This window comes from Dryobates pubescens, chromosome 2, assembly GCF_014839835.1.
Source record: "Dryobates pubescens isolate bDryPub1 chromosome 2, bDryPub1.pri, whole genome shotgun sequence".
In the NCBI taxonomy this organism is placed as follows: domain Eukaryota; kingdom Metazoa; phylum Chordata; class Aves; order Piciformes; family Picidae; genus Dryobates; species Dryobates pubescens.
Genome location: NC_071613.1, coordinates 14,783,740 through 14,808,185, shown reverse-complemented (window position 1 = coordinate 14,808,185; position 24,446 = coordinate 14,783,740). Strand labels below are relative to the sequence as shown.

Below are 24,446 nucleotides of genomic sequence, written 5' to 3'. Positions count from 1 at the left end.
GACATAGGTCTACCCACTCTTGGGAGCGTCCAGTGAGAGAGAAGCCAGATCTTGCCATTTACAGGACACCAGGCCTGCTGGCAACATATGGGATACACCTGTCTTGAAGGAGGAAAAGGATCCTAGCACAGGAGCTGGCAGGGCTCATGGATAGAGCTTTACACTAAATTTGAAAGGGGCAGGGCATAAAACTGGGCTTGCTAGAAAGCAATCCTGAGGGCAGCACACCAACATTTGAAGGATGGTGTGGTAGCAAGGTGTGTCAGCCTGCTGTGTCAGGGGAGGCAGGGAGTGGAGACCCACGGGGCAGCAAAGGGGCACTGATGAATTCGCAACCACAGGAGCATTTTTGAGCAGAGAGGCAGGAATTGGGACTTCTCCCTACAAAACGGTGGCAAGACCCTGAGACCAACTGAAGGGCATCTATACTAATGCACACAGCGTGGGCTCCATGCATTAGTGCACAATGGCTTCTAGTTCCTCCTGCTTATCAGGAAAATTATGTTGTAGTGGCTAGCACTGAAACATGGTGGGGTGCCTCACATGGCTGGAGTGCCACAATGAATGGCTACAAACACCTCAGAGAGGATAGGCAAGGAAGAAGAGGCAGTGGTGTGGTCCTGTGTGTCAGGAAGTGTTGATTGTATTGAGGTTAGCAATGGTGATGATGAGGTTGGTAATGGATAAGAATCAGGGGAAAGGCCATGGAGGCAGATATCCTGGTGGGAGTCTGTTGGAGACCTTAGCTATTAGCTATTAAACTTAAGACTTAGCTATTTAATTTAAACTTAAACCTTAGCTATTAAACTTAAACTGTAGCCATTTAACTTAAACTGAAACCTTAGCTATTTAATTTAAACCTTAGCTATTTAATTTAACCTGAAACCTTAGCTATTTAATGAGCTGGCAAGGAAATGCCAAGGGTTGCAACTTGTGAGATGATACCTAGTTGGTTAACATTAGAGACATGGACTTCTCTACTGCCACCAGAGAGGCCAGGATAAAATACTGTTGCTGTGGTCAGGGACCTATTGGTCTGAGAATCCCCACCCCATGTTGCTTGCCCACCCTCTGATTCCCAAGCTGGTGGAGTCCAACCTGGTGCAGGAACAGCTCTGGAGTGATTCTTCCAACATGGTTTTCCCCAGCAACCAAACTGGGAAACCTTCCCACCTTAATGAGTCTATGAAACCCAGAAAGACCCTCCTGAGCCCCAGCCTCTCCACCTGGAGGACAGACAGGAACAGGACTATGGATAAAAGCAAGCCAAGGTTTCAGCTCTTTATTTGCATAGATACTTACCTGCCTCTCCCCACAACTGCAGAACTGGGTCCTGCCAGCCAGCAAACTGCACAGAGGGATTGTCCAGCAGAGGCATATCATAGAATCATGTCATCATTTGGGTTGGAAAAGACCCCCTGGGATCATCAAGTCCAACCAAGCCCAACCAAGCAGGGACACCTCACACTACATCAGGTTGCTCAGAGCCACATTCAGCCTGGCCTTAAAAACCTCCAGGGATGAGGCTTCCACCACCTCCCTGGGCAACCTGTTCCAGTGTCTCAGCAGCCTCATAGGGAAGAAGAACTTCTTCCTAAAATCCAATCTGACTCTACCCTTTTCTAGTTTTGTTCCATTCCCCCCAGGCCTATCACTCCCTGACACCCTCAAAAGTCCCTCCCCAGCTTTCCTGTAGGCCCCCTTAAGATACTGGAAGGCCACAATAAGGTCTCCTTGGAGCCTTCTGTCCTCCAGACTGAACAGCCACAACTCCTTCAGTCTGTCTGCCTCTGATCATCCTTGTGGCTCTTCTCTGGACATGCTCCAGCACCTCCAGAGCCTTCCTGTAGTGGAGGCTCCAGAACTGGACACAGTACGCCAGGTGGGGTCTCACCAGTGCAGAGTAGAGGGGGAGAATCATCTCCCTTGACCTGCTGGCTCTCTATCTCCTTATCAAGATCATCAATAAAGATGTTAAACAGAAGTGGCCCCAATGCTGAGCCCTGAGGAACACCACTTGTGACCAGCTGCCAGCTGAATTGAACTCCACTGACCACCCCTAAGCCGAAGAGAGGGTGATTATGAACATGTAAATTATGAGATCACACACAAATTGGGCAGGTGCTTCAAGACGTGGCACATACACACTGATTCACACCTTATGCCCAGAAATAGCTTGAGCTACCACAGCTCTGCAGGTACATCTGAGAGCAAACTTGGTTTGCAGGGGGGAAAAAAAAAAAGTACTGCTGCTTTCATCCTGAGGAAAGCCTTTTTCCTCACTCATGTTCGGGTTTCTAATACCCAGCGTCTGCTGCATCTCTGTCTGGGGACTGCCCTGAATTCAGCCTGTAAATTGAAGCAGAGGGTTTGGTGGGAGGGTTTAGCCCATGGGTTTGGCAGCTGAAGGTGTGCACTGATTTCCTGCCCTTTTAAAACACTTCATCTTTAGGCAGGTTCCTGGCAATTTTCTGAGACTTTTTTTCTCTCCTCCTCTGCCTTGCAGCCACAGATATCATGAGATGACAAAGTGGAGACTTGTTTCCTAAGATTCTCTCCTCCTTTGCCACGCAGCCACAGATGTCATGAGATGACAAAGTAAAGCCCCGTCAGACTAAGAAGTAAAAGCTGCTGGTAAGACATTTCTCTGGGAGAAGCGTGTGCTTTGTGAACTGCCTGCCCTGCCAGCCTTAAGGATCTCGGTTCTGTTTGGTTTGGGGCAATACCTCCTGGCCTCTGTGAGCCTTTGGAAAGCGAGTGGGATCTTAGGGATGCAACCAGCACCCCGAGTTGTGGGCTGCTTCTAGCTTTGGAGGGCAGGTGAGGCGGTCCACTTCATTCACTGCAGTATGATATGATGCAGCTAGGTTACAACTTTTACATCAGTAAGAGTCTTTAACAGAAAAAATTACAGAGGCTGTATTCCAGACTGGTAAGATTTACCAACTGGGTGGTCTGATGCTTCTCTTCTTCCTCTAGCCTAATGTTTAGGAGGTTCCTTAAAAACTGTGTGGGAAATTCTTCTAGAAGTAGCTCAACAGCCCTGATCAGTCCAAGAACTTTCTCTGAAAAGTGAAAAAAAGCCTTTGGGTAAATATACTCTGGGAAGGGGAGAGCTCAAGAGAGTCCCCAGGGCTTTTGTGGTGACAGCTGGCTCTGCTCTCCTCTGGAGCACAACTGGTCTCACAGGAAGGTGTCACTAACCAGAGGGATGCAGCTGTTCCAAGAGAGAAAGGGCTTTCTTGATGTGACCAGGGCAGAAGGGGCTCCAGACCACTGTCTGCTGTGGAGCCTCACCCCTTCCTCCACTTTTCATTTTATAAAGGAGGAAGGAAGACCCTGGCCCACGTGATGGACTGGTAGACTCTTCCAAAAGTGTCATAAATCCATCCCAGGTGCCTCCCAGCAACTCCTCTCATGAACTCGCAGAGCCCATCTTGTGGCTCTTCTTCCCTACAGCACACTCCAGTGGCTTGCAGTGGTGTTAGCTGGGACCCGGCAACGAGGGGCCATGGAGGGGAGAAGTGGAGGGATGAGCATGCTGTACTTACTTGCAAGAATGACCATGTCCATCCCCCAAAATATACTCATAATCCAGCCAACCATCACAATCGCTGTCAGGATCTGAATCAGGGCAGCAGCAATGTTCAGCCAGAAGACACAACACATGTGCCTGTCGGGCAGGTCAGTCCGGGCTCCGCACAGCACCGTGAAAGCTGAGACAAATGTTCCTAGGGAGAGAGCAGCAACAAAGCACCCAGTAACAGCCACAGCTTTAGGCCAAGTTCAGCCCTTAGATCCATGCTGTCTCATAGCAGCCCACTTTCTGTGCTCCCACTGCGGTGCTGAAAAAGCTCCATTTTATCCAGGAGGATAAATGGAGGCACAGCCACGTCTCACTTGAGCAGGCTGCTGTATGCTGTTGAATAACACTGGGAAATATAATAATAACTGGGAAACCAGGACAGGAAAAACAGCCTTTGGGGTTGGGCACAGAATCACAGAATGCATCAGGCTGGAAGGGACCCTCAAAGGTTTTCTTGTCCAACCCCCCTGCAGTGAGCAGGAACATGTCCAACTAGATCAGGTTGCTCAGGGACCCATCAAGTTTGACCTTGAATGTCTCCAGGGATGGAGTCTCAACCACATCTCTGGGCAACCTGTTCCAGTATTTTACCACTCTCATTGTGAAGAACTTGCTTAAATCTACCCTGCTCTAGTTTCAAACCATTGACACTCATCCTATTGCTACAGGCTCTTCTAAACAGCCCCTCCCCAACCTTCCTCTGGGATATTGAAATGCAGCTGAACCCAGTACAGGTGTGGCCCCACTAATGCTGAGTACAGGTAGACAATCACTTCCCTATTCTGCTGGCCACACTATTCTGGATCCAGGCCAGGATGCTGGTAGCCTTCTTGGCCACCTGAGCACACTGCTGGCTCGTGTTCAGCCAGCTGTCAACCAGCACCCCCAGGTCCTTTTCTGCCAAGCAACTTTCCACCCACTCTGTCCTATTAATTCCATATCTTGAGTTACAAACCCTGCAGCACACTATCAAGGGGCTTTCCAAAAAACATTCCCTCTTTCCTATCAAAGGATGGGAGCCTGCAAACTCCCTGTAAGATATGAATGAAGGAGCTCATCTTCAATGCCTGAAACTTGGGGGAAGGAGGGAGTCCCTCAGTTTGACTGAAGACAGGGAGGAAGCACTCAATTTACATCCTTCCTGAAGTCATCACCAGAGAGAGCAGAAGGATCTGGTTAGAAGCAAAATATCATTTCATCCTGCACTGTCAGTGGGGTGGAAGAGAATCTCTTTACATTGCTGCCTTTTCAGTGGCTCACACAGGCAGTTAAGATGCTGAAAAGCTGGAGAAGTCTGACTACAGCCTATTTTTAATCTCTCCATCCTTTGCAGCCTTCAGCTCCAGCATCTTCCTAACATTCCACTATCTCCTAAAACCCAGCTCATCTTCCTACTGCTGGCTGGACCTGATTTTGTACTCCCACCCACCCTTCCCTGTGCAGCATGGTGGAGGGGAGCAGGTGAGTGATGCTGGAATGGTAGGAGGCAGCCCTATGGCAGGGCATTGCTGGCAAGGAGAGAGGCAGCATCTTCTCAACCTTCAAGCAACCTTCTTGACAGGTTACCCAGAGGTGTGGTTGAGGCCCTATCCCTGGAGACATTCAAGGTCAAAGTTAATGGAGCCCTGAGCAACCTGATCTAGTTGGACATGTCCCTGCTCACTGCAGGGGAGTTGGAAAAGATGACCTTTGAGGGTCCCTTCCAATCTGATGCATTCTGTGATTCTTGTCTGTGAGATATCCCCCCTGGACTAGGGTGTCAGGTAGTGATAGGACATGGGGGAATGGAAAAAAAAAGGAAATGGGTAGATTAAGATTGGATGTTAGGAAGAAGTTCTTCACCATGAGGGTGGTGAGAGACTGGAAGAGGTTGCCCAGGGAGGTGGTGGAAGCCTCATTCCTGGAGGTTTTTAAGTTCAGGCTGGATGTGCCTGTGAGCAACCTGATCTAGTGTGGGGTACCCCTACCCATGGCAGGGGGGTTGGAACTAGATGATCCTTGAGGTCCCTTCCAACCCTAACAATTCTATGATTCTATGACTTTGTCCTCTGACTGCTTGGCTTTTACAGGCAGGGTTTCATCCCCTTATCCACCAAACCAAAAAAGTTTGCACAGAGGAAAAGGGAAAATTGTTTTAATCCCAAAGGATGGCACATTGCTTGTTACAGAAAGGCTGTCTCTTGCTCTGTGGCTTTCTTTCCATGTCTTCTGTGTCATCCATGTGGGATTACATGAAATCTCTGCCCTGCTTCACCTGCTGGCCTCAAGCTGTGCCAGGGGAGGTTCAGTTTGGATATTAGAAAAAAATTTCCTTACTGAAGGAGTGGACAAGCACTGGAACAGGCTGCCCAGGGAGGTGGTGGAGTCACCTTCCCTGAAGGTGTTCAAAAACCATGTAGACAGGGCACTTCCAGACATGTTTTAGGGTTGATGGTTGGATATAATGATCTTAGAGGTCTTTTCCAACCTTAATGATGCTATAATTCCTTTATAGTGTTTCCAAAGCAGAAGGAAGCCTGGAATATTCCTCTCTGCTTCCTGAAACTGCTGTCTGCAAAGTTCCACCACAGCACTCTCTGAGATTAAATGTGGATTGAGGCAAGATCAGAGACTGGGGGTTTAGCTTTTCCCATCAGGATGCAAAATCTTGCCAAATGGAAGTGCTTCTCTCTTCCCCTGCATTGGACAGTTTTAAGACTCATCTTGACAGGGTGCTGGGGCCATCTCATTTCAACTACACTACTGTCTAGAAAGGTTGGACCAGATGATCCTTGGGGTTCCTTCCAACCAGGCACTCTGTGATTCATCTTCAAATGAAAATACTCCACTCTTGCCTCACCTTTAACTCTTCTAAGATGTGTGGCAAAAAAATGGTGTAAATGAGCACCAATTCTTTAGCTACAATTTCATCTCCTTCCAGCTGAGCTTTTAAGATTTTTTTTCACATCATCAGAGTGATGTGCTGAGTTAGCTAAATAATGCCCTGGACACCACAGTGACTAAGCTAATGTCTAGTGCCATTCAGAAAGGAACAAAGCAACCAAAGCAGATCTGTCCTTTTCTCAAGGAATTGATGCAGAAACTAGGATGAAAAATCTCAGGACCCTTCCCTTCTGATTCTCTCTTCAGGCTACTTTTGTACACAGAGGAGCAAATTAATTTTCCATTGCCAGTGCATTTTCTTCATTAGTTATGATTAGCTAATTTGGGGAGGCCGTTGGCACTTTTAAATGCAAGATTTGAGACATGCCAGCAGGCATAAGGTCACACAATCACAGAACTGTTTCAGCAGGAAAAGACCTCTAAGATCATCAAGTCCAACCATCAACCTAACCCCACCATGGCCATTAAACCACATCCTGAAGTGCCATGGCCACACACTTGCTGAACAGCTCCAGGGACGGTGACTCCACCACCTCCCTGGGCAGCCTGTTCCAGTGCCTGACCACTCTTGCAGGAAAGACTTTTTTTTCCTAGTGTCCAACCTAAACTTCTCCTGGCACAATTTCAGGTGGAAGTATTTTTCCTCTAGTCCACATATGCTTCAAAATGTGAAGCAGAAAAAAGTCTTAACTGTACTTGCCAAAGCAGATGTTTTCCCCTTGAGAAGCCACTGCAGTTACACATTGCCAAATATGGAAGTGTTTGCATCTGGAAGCAGAGAGGTAGAAAGGAGGAGGAGGAGGAAGGCAAGTGAGTGCTATCTGCTGCTATCACCTGGCTGGCACCAGAGCTGGGACACCAAACCATTCTCCTTCCTGACCAAGTGTTTAGACACTTGAATGCCTCCATAGCCAAGCAATCATAAACTTGGCACACAGACTGAGCTGGGATGATGTTAGCCAAATAAATCAGCTGCTCAGAAAGGTTTCAGGCTGTGAGTGTAACTAGCAAACAAAAACTGCTAACTTCACAAGCAGACACAAACTAAAATCCCCTGCAGCTATGCCAGTGTAACAGCAGGTTGTCATATCAAGCTTTTCCTTTAGCTTCCCAAAGGAAAATCACACAATCACAGAATTGCCTAGATTGGAAAAGACCTCTAAGACCATTGAGTCCAACCATCAACCTAAGACCACCATGGCTGTTAAACCACGTCCCAAAGTGGCATGGCCACAGGTTTCTTGAACACTTCCAGGGATGGTCACTCCACCACCTCCCTGGGCAGCCTGTTCCAATACCTGACCACTCTTGCAGTGAAGAAATTTTTCCTGATCTCCAACCTAAACCTCCTTTGGTGCAAGCTGAGGTCATTCCCTCTTGTCCTGTCACTTGCTCCTTGATTGAACAGACTGACCCCCACCTCTCTACAACCTCCTTGCAGGTAGCTGTAGAGAGTGAGGAGGTCTCCCCTCAGCTTCCTGTTCTCCAGATTAAACAACCTAAGCTCTCTCAGTGGCTCCTCATAAGCTTTGTTCTTCAGACCCTTCACCAGCTTTGTTGCCTTATATATACCCAAACCACGGCAAAATCTGGGATTATTAGAAACAGTGAATTAATACAGCCTCTCTGGGGACAGGAGGAGGGTGGTGAATGTCCTACACCACTTAACAAGTTTGTTCTTTTAGCCTCATGGGCCATTAGGGTCCGCTGCAATCACCCGGCTGAGCCATACAGCCCACCTGGCACCAGCTGGTACCAGACACTAGGGAGGGAGGCCTGGGAGCTGAGGTTAGCCCTTCTGGAACAGCTAGGGGACAGAGGGTGGAGGTGCCATGCACAGCAAGGCTGGGAAAGGATGGGAAGTTTGCTCTTTCAACTCATGTCATCTCACTTTGGGCAGTGTCAGCCAGCTGGAGCACCAAGCACTGTTTTCAGCAAGGGAAGAAAGCCCCTGGGAGCCTGTGTTTGCTTTTGCTGTCAGCAGAACTGGAGTATTTTTAGATTACACCAGTAATCTAATGGAAGGCTTTTTGGTTTCAATACTTTAACCCACTGCACACAAAGGGGAGAACACAACTGCAGGAGAGAGAAATGAGGGATTTTTTTCCCCCTTTCTCTCCTCTCTGGTCCACTGCCATGCAAGATCAAGTCTCCAGTGTATGCTGATACCCTGGCAGCCATGGGCTTCCCAAGAGCATCACCTGCTGGTTCTTGGCCTCAGAGAGTACACTGCAATAGTAAGGGAGAGGAATGGTTTTTCATCTCTTATAGGAAAAATTCACACCCTGGAGAGGGGTCTCTTTGCTTATTACTGTTTGGGTCACTCATCTGGAGTGGAGGAAGACATGAGGTCAAGTCCATAGTCTTGCCTGTGTCCAATTGAATGCAGCAGGGACTGTGGTATTCACCTTAAGCTGCATGAAAGGACTTTTTCTCTCCTGTTTTTGCAAACACAGAACTTGGCACATTCCATGTGGAGGACCTGGCTGTGAGCAATCTTCTCATGGCACCTTCCCAGAAACATCAGAAGTGGGATCCTGTTTGGAGCTACAGTGCAAACCAGGGCAAGACAACACGCTGATTGCCACAGTGTAAGTAATTTGAGCACAACTTGTTAGTGGGCTTCCCCCTGACTAGCAGATACCTGAAATGTCCCAACAGAAAGCATCTGTTCTGTAAGCTGATGAGCTGCCCTGTTACAGGTGGAGGAACAGCTGACACCCAAATTACTGCAGTCAGGGGCAGTATGTGGAGCAGCTGCTGGTCATGGTCTCCTCTACAAAAGCCTGGAGCCAGGGAGGAACTGGAGATGCCTCTTCCTTCTCCCACAAAGCTGGAGGTTATCTAAGATGTTACCCTATAAGACTGGGAGTAAATAAGGCAGTGGGATGCTGCCTCCTTTTCTGCTACCACAGACAAAAATGGGACCACATCACCAGAGTCATCCAATTGTTTTGGTTGGAAAAGACCTCTGAGAACATTGAGTCCAGCCATCCACCTAAGAGCATCACAGCCATGATACTGAAGCACAGCTGCAGGTAAGCACAAGCAAAGCTGGGAAGGAGAGGGAAATGAGATTGGAGGTGTCTGTAGGAACAGCAAAGGCTGCTGAATCAGTGGTGGGAGATGCAGTTAATGAGTGTGTGTTTTTTGTGGATGAGATGTACCTGTAGAAGCTGTATTGTGTCAGGGGAGTGCTGTGTGTAGGGACATGTCTGATGTACCTTTGGATGTGTTAAGTAAAATGATGATTAGCTGTCATTAAACAGTGCTGGCAGATCTAGAAGGCAGGTGTCAGCGACGTGCTGAAAATCCATGAGATGTACAGGCTCTTGCTTTTGGGTGAGCAGAGGAAGGAGGGTTGCACTTCTTTCCTTTGTATTACAGTGAATGTGGTAGCTTTGGGTTTATGCTCTAGTTTGAACTGTAAGGAGTTGGTTCAGTTGTGGAGGCCTCTTGCTTGTGATGCTAAGCTGTAGTCCTTGGGATTACAACGAGGAAAAGAGAACTACTGAAACTTTCCCAAGAAAGGGCTCTGTTGGCATCTGCTGAATCATAGCACTGTTTGGTTGGAAGAGACCTTTGAGGTTACCAAGTGCAGCTGCTCACCTATTGCTCACACTCCCACCACTACTGCTAGAACAGCACCATGAAAACATGTCCCTAAGCACCATGTCTATGTGTCTTTTAAATATCTCCAGGGATGGTGACTCCACCACCTCCCTGGGCAGCCTGTTCCAATGCCTGAGAACCCTTTTTGGGAGGAAATTCTTCCTAATACCCAAACTAAACCTCCCCTGATACAGCTTGAGGCCATTTTCTCTTGTCCTCTCATTAGTTACTTGGGAGAAGAGGCCAGTATCAGCCTCACTCAACAGCTACCCGAAAAGAGGTTGTAGACAGTAGTGTGGGCAGGACCCGGGCAAGAGCAGTGGGAGCTGAAGGATTGGAGAAGGAGGAAGAGAAAGGGAAGGAGGAGAGAGTGGAGGCAGCAAACGTGACAGAATCTAGATGTTGCCATGGAGAGTAGCTCATGAATTTCCCTTTGTGGCCTGCTATTAAAAATGCTTTGTTTAGCTTCTGCCAGCACATTGTTTTTATTTTCCCCTTCCATATCAGAAGGATGTTCAAGGTGAATTCTGGCTCTGGTCATTTTGGCCTTGCAATGGACAAAAATATACAGTTACTGACAAGTGAGAGGTGGTGCTTGCAAGTCTTGTGTCCACAGGATTTGTTGAGTCTGCAGAAGGCAGGCTGTACATAGGATTAGCTTTCTGGTTTCTCTACATACCTGAAAAATGTCTAGCATGTCTCACAGCATTGTGTCATGGAATGGTAACAAGCAAAGCCACATCTGCTGTGGTGTCACCATGTCCCTCCCTGCCACACTCCCAGGGAAGGCACTGAAGCCTCTCTGGTGGAGAAGGTCTTGCACTCCTAGAATGGCAGGGGTTAGAAGGAAACTCTGGGTATGAAGTCCAACCCCCCTGCCAAAGCAGGATCACCTGGGCAGGTCACATAGGAATGCATCCAGGCAGGTTCTGAAAGTCTCCAGAGAAGAGGACTCCACAACCTCTCTAGACAGCCTGCTCCACAGCATCCTCACAGGAAAGACTTTTTTTCTTCATGTTGAAGTGAAAATTCCTGGGTTCCAGATTGTATCCATTGCCCCTTGTCCTACCACAGGACACCATGGAGAAAAGATTGTCCCCTTCTTCTGGACATCCACACTTGGGATATTTGTAAACATCCACAGGATTTCCTCAGTTTTCTCTTCTCCAGGCTAAACAGCCCCAGGTCTCTCAGCCTTTCCTCGTAAGACAGAAGTTTCAGTCCCTTCTTCATCCTTGTAGCCTGTGGTGAGCACTCTAGTATATGTGTGGCCATGACTCCTCAACTGATGGCAGTGCCTCAGTGCATCACCACCCAGCACTGAGCTCTGCATCTCTGTCATTAGCAGGTTTGTGTTGTCAGAACAGACTTGGCAGTGTTTATGTGGCATCTACAGAAGATGGCCTATGTGTAAGTAAGACAGTACTGCCTTTGCATCAAAAATGAGCTGCTGCTTCTATTTAATGCTTTAGGAAAAAAGTTAACTCTTCTGAAAATGCAGAGGTTTTTTAACACAAACTCCAGAACTTGACTGCAACAAACTTTCAGACTTCCAAACTTTCAGACTGCAACAGACTTCAAGTCTAAAAATACCCAGAAAAATCTTAAATTACTTGGGGGGGAGAGGGGGGCTGCAGGAAGGTGAAGTGATTTACTAAAGCTTTAATTATACACTAAGCCATCAGCATTATTTTTACTCTGCAGCACTGCAATGTTTTGAACACTTACAAGCAGCCACCCATAAATAGTGTGATTGCAGTACAGCTTGTTCCATTGCCAGACATTCCACAGTCCTTGGATGAAGTTTTCCAATATAGTCCTATCCTTTAATTCTGTTGACTTGATGCTTGAAGTTAAGGGGCTGCTTGAAGTATTTGAGATTAAAGAGTTTCTGCTGAAGGGAGATGGAGGAACCCACTGCATAACCCTTGGTGGTGGAACTGACCTCAGACTTCTGCCAGGACTTGCTGTTGCTGAATCATTTTTCCAGGTTGTTACCTGCCTGATTCCTGAACTAATTTATTTTCTTTCCTCCTCCTTGTATAAAAGATGTGGTTCAAGAATTGCCATGGCCATTTTGCAATAGGCTTTATGGTAGTATGAACCACTGCAAAGAACTTGTACTTTCCCAGAAGTAAAAGGGATAAAAATATTGCTACACAGAAACTTAGACATAGGAAATGGGAAGGGTGCACCAAAAAATGCCTACAGTTACAGGATCACAGAATGGTAGGGGTTGGAAGGAGCCTCTAGAGATTGAGTCTGGCCCCTTGCCAAAGCAGGATCAAAAAGGAAGACATCCAGACTGGTTTTGAAAGCCTCCAGAGAAGGAGACTCCACAACCTCTGTGGGCAGCCTGTTCCAGTGCTCTGGTACCCTCACAGTAAAGAGGCTTTTCCTCATGGTGAGGTGGAACTTCCAGTGTTCCAGTTTGTATCCATTGCCCCTTGTCCTGTCACAGGACACCACTGAACAGGGACTGGCCCCTTCCTGACAGCCACCCTTCAGATCTTTATAAACATTAATAAGATCTCCTCTCAGACTTCTCCAGGCTAAACAGCCCCAGGTCTCTCGGCCTTTCCCCCTCACAGAGCTGCTCTAGTCCCCTCAGCATCTTCAAAGCCTCCACTGGACTCCCCCAATAGTTCCCTATCTGTCTTGAACCGGGGAGCCCAGAACTGGACTCAACACTCAAAATGTGGCCTCACTAGGGCAGAGCAGAGTGGGAGAAGAACCTTCCTTGACCTGCTGGCCACACTCTTGTTAATGCACCCCAGGATGTCATTTGCCCTCTTGGCCACAGGGGCACGTTCAACAGGAAATGAATGGCTTGAGATAAGCCCATCTAGACCAGAAGTATGGTCTTCTGCAGTACCTCCGAGATGGCATCATGCCACAAGGAGAAATTCTTTGCCACTTATCACAGTACCTTAGCTGATAGGTAGGTCATCTCTCTGAACACCACAGCAAGCTGTTGCTTAATCCCAGCTTCCTTCCAATGCAGTGCTGCTACCTCACTAACAGACATCTTTCTTCCCAAACTGTTCTGACTCCTGTTTGGGTCACTCAAGAACCTTGCCTGTCCAAGTTTCACCTCCGCTGCAAAGACAGCCTTAGGGAGCTCAGGTTATTCAGCCTGGATAACAGAAGGCTCCAGGGAGACCTTATGGCAGCCTTCCAGTACTTGAAAAGGGCCTACAAAAAAGCTGGGGAGAGACTGTTTACAAGGATATTTAGCAATAGGACAAGGGGCAATGGTTTTAAACTAGAGCAGGATAGACTTAGATTGGACATTAAGAAGAAGCTCTTTACCATGAGGGTGGTAGAACAGGTTGCCCAGGGAGGTGGTGGAGGCCCCATCCCTGGAGACATTTAAGGTTAGGCTTAATGGGGCTCTGAGCAATCTGATCTAGCTGGGGATGCCCCTGCTTACTGGAGTGGGGTTGAACTAGATGACCATTAAACATCCTTCCCGACCCAGTCCATTCTATGATTCTATAGCTGTTCAGGATGCTGTCCTGCTGACTGCAGTGACAGGCAGAGCTGCTTTGTTGGATGAAAAGAAGCCATCCTTTGGGCTGTCCAGCAGCTTGGGCTCTGCAGAGGCTAGTCTGACTTGCTTCTTGCCCATAGCTTGACTGGCTTGGGTAAAGCCAGTACAGTTCCCCAGCTGTACTCTGTAGTCTGTAAGGCAGATGATTGCTATGAAGCTGCCTGTGTGCTGGAGAGTCAGGGAGGCTAAATGACACGTCCCTTGTTCTGCTGCTATGAAAGAACCAAGACACTGCAGCCTTCTGCTTAATGCTTATTTTTATTTTTTCCCTTTGCTAATGGAGTGAGGAGAGAAATTAAATGAATTTGCATCCTTATGAAGTATGCCATCATTGGGAGAAATAATGTAATTGACTTCCAATTATAACAAATATAAATGAGAACAAAAGGCATGACCATTGATTACAGCACAGGGCTCTTGGTTAGAAACTCATCTGCCCTAAGTTCCTGTTGCTCTAATTTATTTATCAGCAACTTTAAAACTCTGCGTGGCAGGAGACAGCAGAGAGAAACCAGCAAGTAGAGCTGTTTCCACGGAACAGACTTCCTGGATTCACACTATCTGCTATTAAACCAGATGCTTATCCCACATCTCATACTTCTCTCTCTTACTACCAGCTAGCCAGGAACACCAGCTTAGGGTGTTCCTATTTTTCCATGGTAATCTTAGTCCCAGGTTGTTCTGCACCCACTTACTGCAGAAGCTCAGGATCCAAGTGACAGAAGAACCAAGGAGACAGAAACAGCTTTCTGCTAAAACCTCTCTTATTTTTAAGACTGTGATCCTAACTCTCAATTCTGGAGCACCTCCAGAAATCAGTTGTCTCTTTTCTTGATGTACACCCAGACTCTGAGCCATTCTATCTTATGCTGCTGATACTGTAACAATTTGGATGTGACTTTTCATCAAGACTTGACAAGACTGGAAGCATCAATAGCAGAATGTCTGGAGAGAGCCCCTCCCCATTTCAGAGTGGCCATGAGACCGAACACTGCTGGAAATAAGAGCTGTGTTCATAGTGGAAACAGAACGAGGAAAAGGCTACAGATTCTCAAGTGCTTTCACAAAAGTTCTTGCCCATTATACAGTGATGAACAGAAATAGGGATTGGTGTCCCCTCCCTAGTATCAGGTGACAGAATGAGAGTTGTGAAGTTGTGCCTGGAAAAGTTTAGGTTGGTATTGGGAAAAAGTTACTCACTGCTGGAGTGGTCAGGCATGAGAACAGATTGCCCCAGGAGGTGGTGGAGTCACCATCCCTGGAGGCATTTGAGAACTGTGTGGACATGGAACTTTGGGACATGGTTTAATGGCCATAGTGGACTTAGGTTGATGACTGGACTTGATGAACTTAGAATTGCTTCAGTTGGAAAAGACCTCTGTGATTCTATATTCTTAGTTGTCTGTACTAGGCAAGGTACTTTTTGTCAGGCACAAAGCTCGAGGTGGGCAGGCATGACCTTCCAGTCCCCACTTCTATGCTAGTACAAGGACTCAGAATGGCACACTCTGTTTTACTGTGTGAAGCCAGATCAAATGCACACTTATTTTCCTGCCTCTGCCCTCCCAGAGGTTAATGAAGTGCCATTACTGCCCATCCCAGGGTGCTCTAATTCAGCAGAAGGAAAGAAGCAGCCTGAAGGCAGTGTTAAAGGTGGATCTCTCCTGCCCTGTCTGCATTTGGCCAAGCAGCCACAGCTCAAGGAGAGGTCTGCAGCTGTGCTGTCTCCTCATCTGTGTTTCTCATCATTGTCTTGCAATGCATTTAGCCTTTCAAAGCTACATAACCACATTAGCTCTGCTTGTGGAAGGACAGATTAACTACTACTAAGATTCACTGAGCAGTGAATCTGAGCTTGCTGTGATACCCTGGAGTCCCTAACTGTGAAGACAAATCACGTTAATTAGAGACTACCAAGACATAAGACAGAATTAATCTTATTAGAGAGTTAGATGGGGTTGCAGAGCAATTAGAGGTTTTGCTACAGATCAAGACAACTGAAATGAAAGTGTAATAAAGTGTGCCAGCCTCCAAAATCACCCCAGAGGACAAAGCTATCTTTTAAGTGTTGGGATGTAAAACAAAACTGTGACAGAAATGTTCAGGGATCTGCAGTGATAAGCATCCAAGAGAATAACAAAATGACCTTTTTTTTCCAATCCAGAAAACTCAGTGCATGCATTTTATGAGCCAAAGCATCTCAAACAGAGAATTAAAGGGGACATGATAGAGTTACACTGTGTAGCTTGAAGGTGTGGTGCTGCACTGGGGAGTCTGGAATGTGACTGGGGAGACCAGAACTCAGTCCTGATGTTACAGCCACTTGTTAAATCATTCTGAAGCTGTAACTTTTAGCGGTACTCCAGCATTACAAGATCTAGCAGTACAGGCTAGGGGTTGGCCTGCTGGAAAGCAGCTCTGTGGAGAAGGACCTGGAGGTCCTGGTAGACAAGTTCACCATGAGCCAACAATGTGGTCCCGTGGTGAAGAAGGAAGGCCAATAGTATTCTGGGGAGTGTTAAGAAGAGTGTGGCCAGCAGGTCGAGGGAGGTTCTCCTCCTCTTCTATTCTGCTGTGGTGAGGCTACACTTGGGAGCATTGTGTCCAGTTCTGGGCTCCCCAGTTCAAGAGGGATGGGGAATTGCTGGACAGAGTCCAGCAGAGAGCCGCAAAGATAAGGGAACCCAAGCTTCTCAGGCAGAGAGACCTGGTGCTGTTTAACTTGGAAAAGAGAAGACTGACAGGGGATCTTATCAATGCTTATCAGTGTCTACAGGGTAGATGTCAACAGGGTGGGGCTCAGCTCAGTTTACCACCTTTCATGCACCTAGCATCTCTGTTGCTCCATTCAGTGCTACTCTAAGTGAAAGCAAGATGAGGCCTTGCTTTTAAAAGCCAGTTTTCACAACAGGACTATACTTGGATGAAAAGTAAAGCACTATACCTAGTAAAAGCCACTGCAAAGCTGCTGGTTTACTCATAACATCTGAAATACTTAGGAGATGATGCTTTAAATGCTAAGTTTGGCTTTGGTATCTTCAGGTGATTCAGACTCTCATTTCATGATGGTTTACTTAATGGAGGACACCATGCTGTCTTGTCTTATTCAGCAAAACCACTGGGGACACTTTTTTTTTTTTGCAGCTTAATTTGTATCCATTTAAACTGAAATTTCCCACACTTCACATCCCTGAACAGCAGCTTCAAACATGACCAACTCTGTAGATGAGCAGTGTGGGATGTGGAGAACAAGGATCCACATGGAGCTGGGCTGCAGCCAACCCACACTGTTTTCAGTGAGAAGAGCAAGAGCTGTAATTGTAGAGGTGAAGCACATAGCCAGAGTGAGCCTCTGCACATGACCTCCTGTCTACAGTCTTGCTCCTGTGGGGAAGATGAGGAGAAGATCTGGAGTCTCCCAGAGCCTCTTTGGCTCCCCATGGAAGGACCTCAGGCAGACCAACAAAAGCAAGTTTGTGTTGGCAGCGCAGAAATGAGCTGTGATACCACGTGCCTGACATCACCCCAGTGCAGGCTCCATAAATAGAGCAGGCCCATGACTGTGTTTCTGTGAACACGAGCACCAGCCAAGAGAAATGAATTCAGCCCATCTAGCAGGGCTTTCTAAAAGGAAGGTTTCTTATTAGGGTGGAGAACATGTGGAGATGACAGAGCCTCCTGCACTCTATCCACATCAGCAGCTATCCTGTGGTCTTTGTGGTCAACTGAGCAACTTGCTCTAGCTTAACCCATTTGGAGGAAGGCCTCTTGGAGGTCTCTTCCACCTGGTTGATTCTGTGAGTTGGGGCTGTTCAGTCTCCAAGGAGACCTTTTTGTGGCCTTCCTGTACCTTAAGGGGGCCTACAAGAAAGCTGGGGAGGGACTTCTTAGGATGTCAGATAGTGATAGGACTAGGAGGAATGGAGCAAAACTAGAAATTAGTAGATTCAGATTGGATGTTAAGAAGAAGTTGTTCCCCATGGGGGTGGTGAGAGACTGGCAGAGGTTGCCCAGGGAGGTGGTAGAAGCTTCATCCCTGGAGGTTTTTATGGTCAGGCTGGATGTGGCTCTGAGCAACCTGATCTAGTGTGAGGTGTCCCTGCCCATGGCAGGGGAGTTGGAACTAGATGATCCTTGAGGTCCCTTCCAACCCTGACAATTCTATGATTAAAAGTAATATCAACTTGGGTAAAATCATCTAGGTATAGTTCTTGTGACTGAAAGCAAAACTAAGGGAAACACCACAGCTTAGTTGAGCAGATTAGAAACACAGACAGATATTAAGTCCTTTTCAGGAACTGGGGTAACCACAAAGCTAATGCCACTTGGCCAGCCAAGATGTGTCCAGCAATGCCTGGGCCCCTGCAGAGTCATGTAAGTGTAGGAATTTGTGTGGTCTTTTCATCTGGACACGGAATCACAGAATTGCCAGGACTTCAAGTATCATCTAGTTCCAATCCCCCTGCCAATGGGCAGGGACAAATCACTCTAGATCAGGTTGCTCAGAGCTACATCCAACCTGGCCTTAAAAACCTCCAGGGATGAGGCTTCTACCACCTCCCTGGGCAACCTGTTCCAGTCTCTCGCCACCCTCATGGTGAAGAATGTCTTCCTAACGTCCAATCTGAATCTACCCATTTCTATTTTTGCTCCCTCTTTTGATCTGTGCACCTCAATCTCTAGGAGTCCTTGTGTTCCCAATTAGCAGAGAGTAGCATCTGATTTACACTTTTATCTCCATTACAGGACAGATTTTCCCCTTCACCAAGTAATTTCCCAGTATCTTCTGTCTACCTATTAGTCAGCATTAGCTAAAAATGCCCATGCATTTGTTTGGAGACCACAAAGAGCCAAGTTCCCAACATCAAATTATAGCACATCATTATTCTCAGCAAACTATGAGGAGTAATACATCTGTTCTGCAATGATTCAAGGGCACCATTCTTCAGAGGTTAGAGAAGATTTTCTGTGGAATGAGATGTACCAGAGCAAGTGCTCTACAAAGAGAAACTGTCAAGTTCCATAGTTTTGTCCTGCCTGACATTCTTTTTTTTTTTCAGAATTCTCATGTTGAATAGGTTACAATAAGGTTAGGGACAATGGTAAAATGGTTCAACTCTCCTCTGCAAGTCTGCTGGAAGCACTTCTCTAAATGTTAAAGGGTGCAGCTGAGCTGAGATTCAGACTTCTCAATGTACTGTCCTGCTTTATGGAGAAGCTGTCAGACTGGAAGCAGGGGATCAGCGCTGACATTGCAACGTAAGACTTGACAGCCTAAACAAAGAGAATGTTTCACTGCTTCTGTGTGTCCTCCAGTCTGGCAAACTGGAATTCATGACACTTAGCTTTCCATGGTGTTCTCCACACAGGCCTCTAGTCCTGCAGAGGAAAGGGAATTCATGTTTGCCTGTGCCAAGGGAGGTTTAGGTTAAAAATTTCTAGGCTGCAAGAGCAGCCTAGTGCAAGGGCACTGGAACAGGCTGCTCAGGGAGGCAGTGGAGTCTTCATCCCTGGAGCTGTTCAAGAAGCCTGTGGATGTGGCACTTTGGGACCTGGTTTTTAGTGGGCATGGTGGTCTTAGGTTGACTGTTGGACTTGATGATTTTAGAAGTCTCTTCCAAGTGAAACAATTCTATGCCAGTCAGGACCAGCATCTCCTTGTGGTAGATAATGTATGAACCCCAGAAGATTCTCCCTGTCCCGAAGAGCTTATGTTGGAGTTCTTGAATATCCCCAAAGCTACTATTGCCATATCTTCTTGGGAACTGTTATGTACTGTCTCTCAAGAGCCTGTAGGTCTCTGGAGCAGCTCAAAAATCTCTACAACACCCAGCCCACTGAGGACTGCTATGTGTACCTTGTATGGCTCCTGTGGCACAGGTCTCTGCAGCAGGGAAAGCAGAGGAATGCATCTGCTTGTCAAAGAGAGGTAGATGTAGAGGGAAAACACTTCTTGAGAGGTGATCTCAGCTGAGGGAACATCCATTTAACCTTTACTCTTTCCTGTATCAGTGTTCTTTTCCTACTGCCAAAAAATACATCTATATTGGGCCCAGGTTCCTCTCTGATCTAAATCCATTGACTGCTGCAGAGTTACACTTGGGATTAATTTGGCTCATTTGGTCTAACCTGATCTTGGCAGCAATTCAGCAGTGCAAACAGCAGCAAGAGTTCTTTTAAATAATCTGAACAGGCTGTGGCAAACATAGAAGCCTTCCAGTAGCTGAAGGGGGCCTACAAGAAAGCTGGGGAGGGACTTTTTAGAATGGTTTCTAGTGATAGGAGGAGAGGGAATGCATTGAAGCTGGAAGAGGGGAGATTTAGACTGGATATTAGGAAGAAATTCTTTCCAGTGAGGGTGGTGAGACACTGGAACAGGTTGCCCAGAGAGGTTGTTGATGTCCCCTCCCTGGAAGTGATCAAGGCAAGGAGAGGGCCTTGAGCAACCTGGTCTAGCAGAAGGTGTCCCTGCCCATGGTGAGGGCAGGTGGAACTAGGTGATCTTTAAGGTCCCTTCCAACCCAAACCATTCTATGATGATTATATGCCCACTGTGCTATGTGAGGCTGGTAAAGCTAATCCCAACATGTAGATGAGATTCATGTGCCATCTCCATGTCAGTGACTCAAACTCCTGCATCTCTTTAGTACACTTCTCCTGTGTTCTGCTCAGTCTTTGATATCTCAGCTTGAACATCCTCTCTTCTTAACTTGAAGACAGCAAAGTCAAACTCCATTTCATTGCATAATGAATGTTTTTCACTGATGACACTGCCAACCACCACCTTTCCATCAATCAGGCTTGCAAGTGAAGATAAAAGTAGGAGAATTATACATCTAATGCCATGCATTCAGAATGCACCCTAAATACATAAAATTCAATGTTTTTCTTCCCTTGCACTCACTCAAATCTCTATAGCCTACTCTCCATTCAGAGTTCTCCTTCAAACACCATATCAAATGCTTTCCACTCTTAAGACTTTCCTTTTGGAGCATCTGTTGAGCATCTGAACAGCTGTTATTATCTGTATATAATATAAACATAACCACACTACCCTTGAATTAAGGACCTGGGTGACACCAAAGTAACCTGTTGCAGCCACAGTTTCTTTCAGTAATTAACAAATATCTCTATTCTCATTAAGAATTTACAAAGGGTAAATCACTCTTGTGGCATTTTTATTTTCTGAAAAGGTCAGTAAGGACCAGTGCAGAGTCCTGCCAGTGGATAAAGTCTTGAACTTCTCTCCTATGAAGAAAGACTGAGAGGCCTGGGGCTGTTTAGTCTTGAGAAGACTAAGAGAGGATCTTACTAATGCCTATAAATATCTGAGGGGTGGATGTCAAGGAGAAGGTGAAAGTCTCTCTTTAGTGGTGCCCAGTAATAGGACAAGAAAAAAACTGGTGTAAGCTGGAACACAGGAGGCTCCACCTCAACATCAGGAGGCACTTCTTTATGGTGATCAGATGTGGTAGACATTAGGAAACAGTATGGAGGAGTTCTTATAAGGACAAGAAGAGATCCAGAAAGTTGCGTGGTCAATGCATGACGTGTTTTGAAACTCTTAAAGCAAATGCCTTGTTTTGCAAACCAGTTAATGAGTAGCTTTCATCTGACCCAACTTCAGCTATCTGTAAGTGAGGTGCCTCAATCTGAGGCAGCTACCCTTTGCAAAAAAAATTAATTAAAAAAGAGAGAGAGATGGAGGCCCCCAGAGAGTGTGATTCACTTAACCTATTTTAGGGAAGAGATGAGGATGAGTCAAACACTGGTAGTGCTTAATTCCTCCCCACAGATTATAATGGCTCCCAACTGAGATGCACAGGTAGATGAATCTCATCTACCATGTCCAATAAAAAGAACATTTGCCATTAAGCTCTTTTGACTAAATACACCAAAGCAGGAGGTGATTTATTAGCAGGATCAGCTAGATAACCAACTGCTTTAGGAGGAGCTTTTGCAACAGGCAAGTTATTGCATTCAACTCCCTTACAGTTCACTCCTCTGAAACATCTTTTACTGGAGGCAATATGTGGTACAACAGAGCAAGAACTCATTCTGCAGGACTCCTATGTCCTCAGTGTAGAATACAGCCATAAAGATGGAAGACAGGACCTAACCTATGGTTTATGGTATCCCTTTAATGCCAGTGCATGCATCTTTAAATATTATTTTTGTCATTCTTCCCTGTTGAGAAAGAGAAGTAAAGATGATTTCTGTCTTCTGATCGTTCCAGTTTATCAAAATGACCTCAGTCTTTGCCTGAAGGCTTTCCAATACTGATGAAATACTTCTGCAACAGCAGGAAGACATCCAAATTTGATGTTTCTAGCTCCTTTCATGTTGCCTTGCTGCTTCTTGAGGGTATCTTTTTTCCAACATGACAGTGTTTGCATGGCTCAGATGAGCCCTGTTGCTAAGAAACGAGCCCCAACTGTGCCTTTAAAACTCTGCCTTTAAACACACAACTCAAGGAAATATTTTCCTTTTCATTACACTGCATTGTGTGGGTTTTATTAAGCCTTCTTTTAACTCTGATCTAACTCTTAGGGTTATGTTTATATCACAGTCTTCTGGGATAGGACCCATTCTCTTTCCATTGTCTGTACAGTGCCACGGTTACCTACACAGTTTGTATAAATAATATCTTTTAAACTAGAACATCTTAAGGCCACAGCAAGGCCAACTGCACATAATTGTGGTGTAAACAAGAAGGAATACAGTGGAGCCTACTTACTGCACCTATCTGTTAATACTGAGCTACAAAGCAGAGTACAAATTGGTGTTCTTTCAACTCTAGGGTGCACCTGTGCTTGCTTGGCTTTGGGGTTTTGTTTGGTTTGGGTTTTTTGCCAGATATTACCTCAAACAAGCTGAGGTGCCCCACTGTGTGCACAAGAACAGTGTGTAGCTTTCACAGGCATAAAGCAGATAACAGGATGGACAAGTGGCTGAATATGAGCAAGCAATGTGCCTAGGTGGCAAAAAAAGCCAGTGCCATTCTGGCTTGTATCAGCAATAGTGTGTCCAGCAGGAGTAGGGAAGTGATTGTCCCTCTTTGCTCAGCATTGGTGAGGCCACACCTTGAGCACTGTGTTCAGTTTTGGGCACCTCAATACAAGGAACACACTGAGATGCTGCAGCAGATGCAAAGAAGGGCAATTAAGCTGGTGAAGGGCCTAGAGAATGAGTCTATTAAAGAGCAGCTGAGGGAACTGGGACTGTTTAGTCTATCTAATTCTGCACTCCTCACACCAGCAAATTGTAGACTTTTGAAAAGACTTAAGTCATGGTCACTGGAACAAGGGCTCATGTCATTTAGAATCACAGCATGCATTGGGTTGGAAAGGATCTTCAAAGGTCACCTTGTCCAATCCTCCTGCAGTGAGCAGGAGCATCTCCAACTACATCAGGGACCCATGAAGTTTGATCTTAGATGCCACTAAGGATGGGGCCTCAACCACATCTCTGGGCAACCTGTTCCAGGATTTCACCACTCTCATCATGAAGAACTTCCTCATTATGTCCAACCTAAATCTCCCTGCTCCAGTTTAATACCACTGCCCCTCATCCTACCACCACAAGCCCTTCTAATCAGTCCCTCCACAGCCTTCCTGTAGGTCCCCTTCAGATCTTGAAATGCAGCTATAAGGTCTCCTAGAGCCTTCTCTTCCTCAAGTTGAACATCCCTAATTCTCTCAGTCTGTCTTCATAGCAGAGGTGCTCCAGCCCTCTGATCATCTTTGCAGTGCTCCTCTGGACCTGCTGGAGCAGGTTCATGTCCTTCTTGTGTTGGGAGCACCAGAGCTGGACACTGTACTCCAGGTCCAGGTGAGGACTCCCCAGGGCAGCAGAATCTCTTCTCTCAACCTGCTGGCCATGCTTCCCTTGATTGCAGCCCACAATGCAACTGGCTTTCTGGGCTACAAGTATGCATTGTAAGCTTGTGTCCAGCATCTCATCTACCAATACCCCCCAGTCCCGCTCTGCAGGGCACAGATTTGATTTATGTATCTTTCCTTTTGCAAAACATGCCTTGTCTGGCAGTGTATGATGTAAGGGGATAGCTCTCAAGGCACAAAAAGGTCACCAGCTACAACTGACCAACATAAACAAGATGAAAATTAGATCACCTCAGAGAATCAGCTTCAAAGGACTGTGAGGAGAATCTATTTCAGTGTTGGTTTTTTGTGGGCTGTGTGGGAGGAGCAGAAGACTGAGTGAAATAAGTACTCAAGTGCAAGTCAAGGTATAAAATTACCTTCTGGCTTTTAAGAGATGGCATTTTTATACTTACAGCTGCCACTGATTGTAGTTCCTGTGCTCTTTCCTCTCTTTTCCATGACACCATCCCACCAGCTCTCTATAGCCACAATGAAATTTCAGTAGGAGGGAAAAAATCTCGTGGTGTTGAGTCTAAAACACTGGTTTGGTTGTGTGTGTGGTTTTTTTTTTTTAATGTAGTATTTGTTTTCTAACCCCCCTGCTAAGCTTTCCCTGGCATTGATCAATTTGTCAGGTGCAGAGCTAAAGAACAGAGACATGCAGCAAAGAACACTTATCATCCTTGCAATGCACACACAAAGATTTGGCAGTGCTTTCACAATTAAATAGATGGAGAGAGCGCATTTAATGTCCCAGTCCAGAGAATCTGCACTAATTAAAATGTCTAACTACATCAACACCAACTTGCTCTTTCAGTGGATCAGTTGATGATCAGTCTGGTGCAGATGAGCATGGAAACAGGTCTGATTTATTACAATTGTGTCACAAAGACAGAATCATAGAGTGGTAAGGGTTGGAAGGGATCTC

At 46.3% G+C, this 24,446-nt stretch overlaps 1 protein-coding gene across 3 annotated transcripts in view; it reads right to left on the bottom strand.

Moving 5' to 3' along the window:
- STUM (stum, mechanosensory transduction mediator homolog) overlaps window positions 1-24,446 on the bottom strand; it is a 52,637-nt gene that overhangs the window by 11,728 nt on the left and 16,463 nt on the right. For all 3 annotated transcript variants that reach the window (XM_054170604.1, XM_054170611.1, XM_054170617.1), the window contains exon 2: window positions 3,552-3,731. In XM_054170604.1, the coding sequence (XP_054026579.1) occupies window positions 3,552-3,731 (180 nt within the window). The remainder of the gene's footprint in view (window positions 1-3,551; window positions 3,732-24,446) is intronic.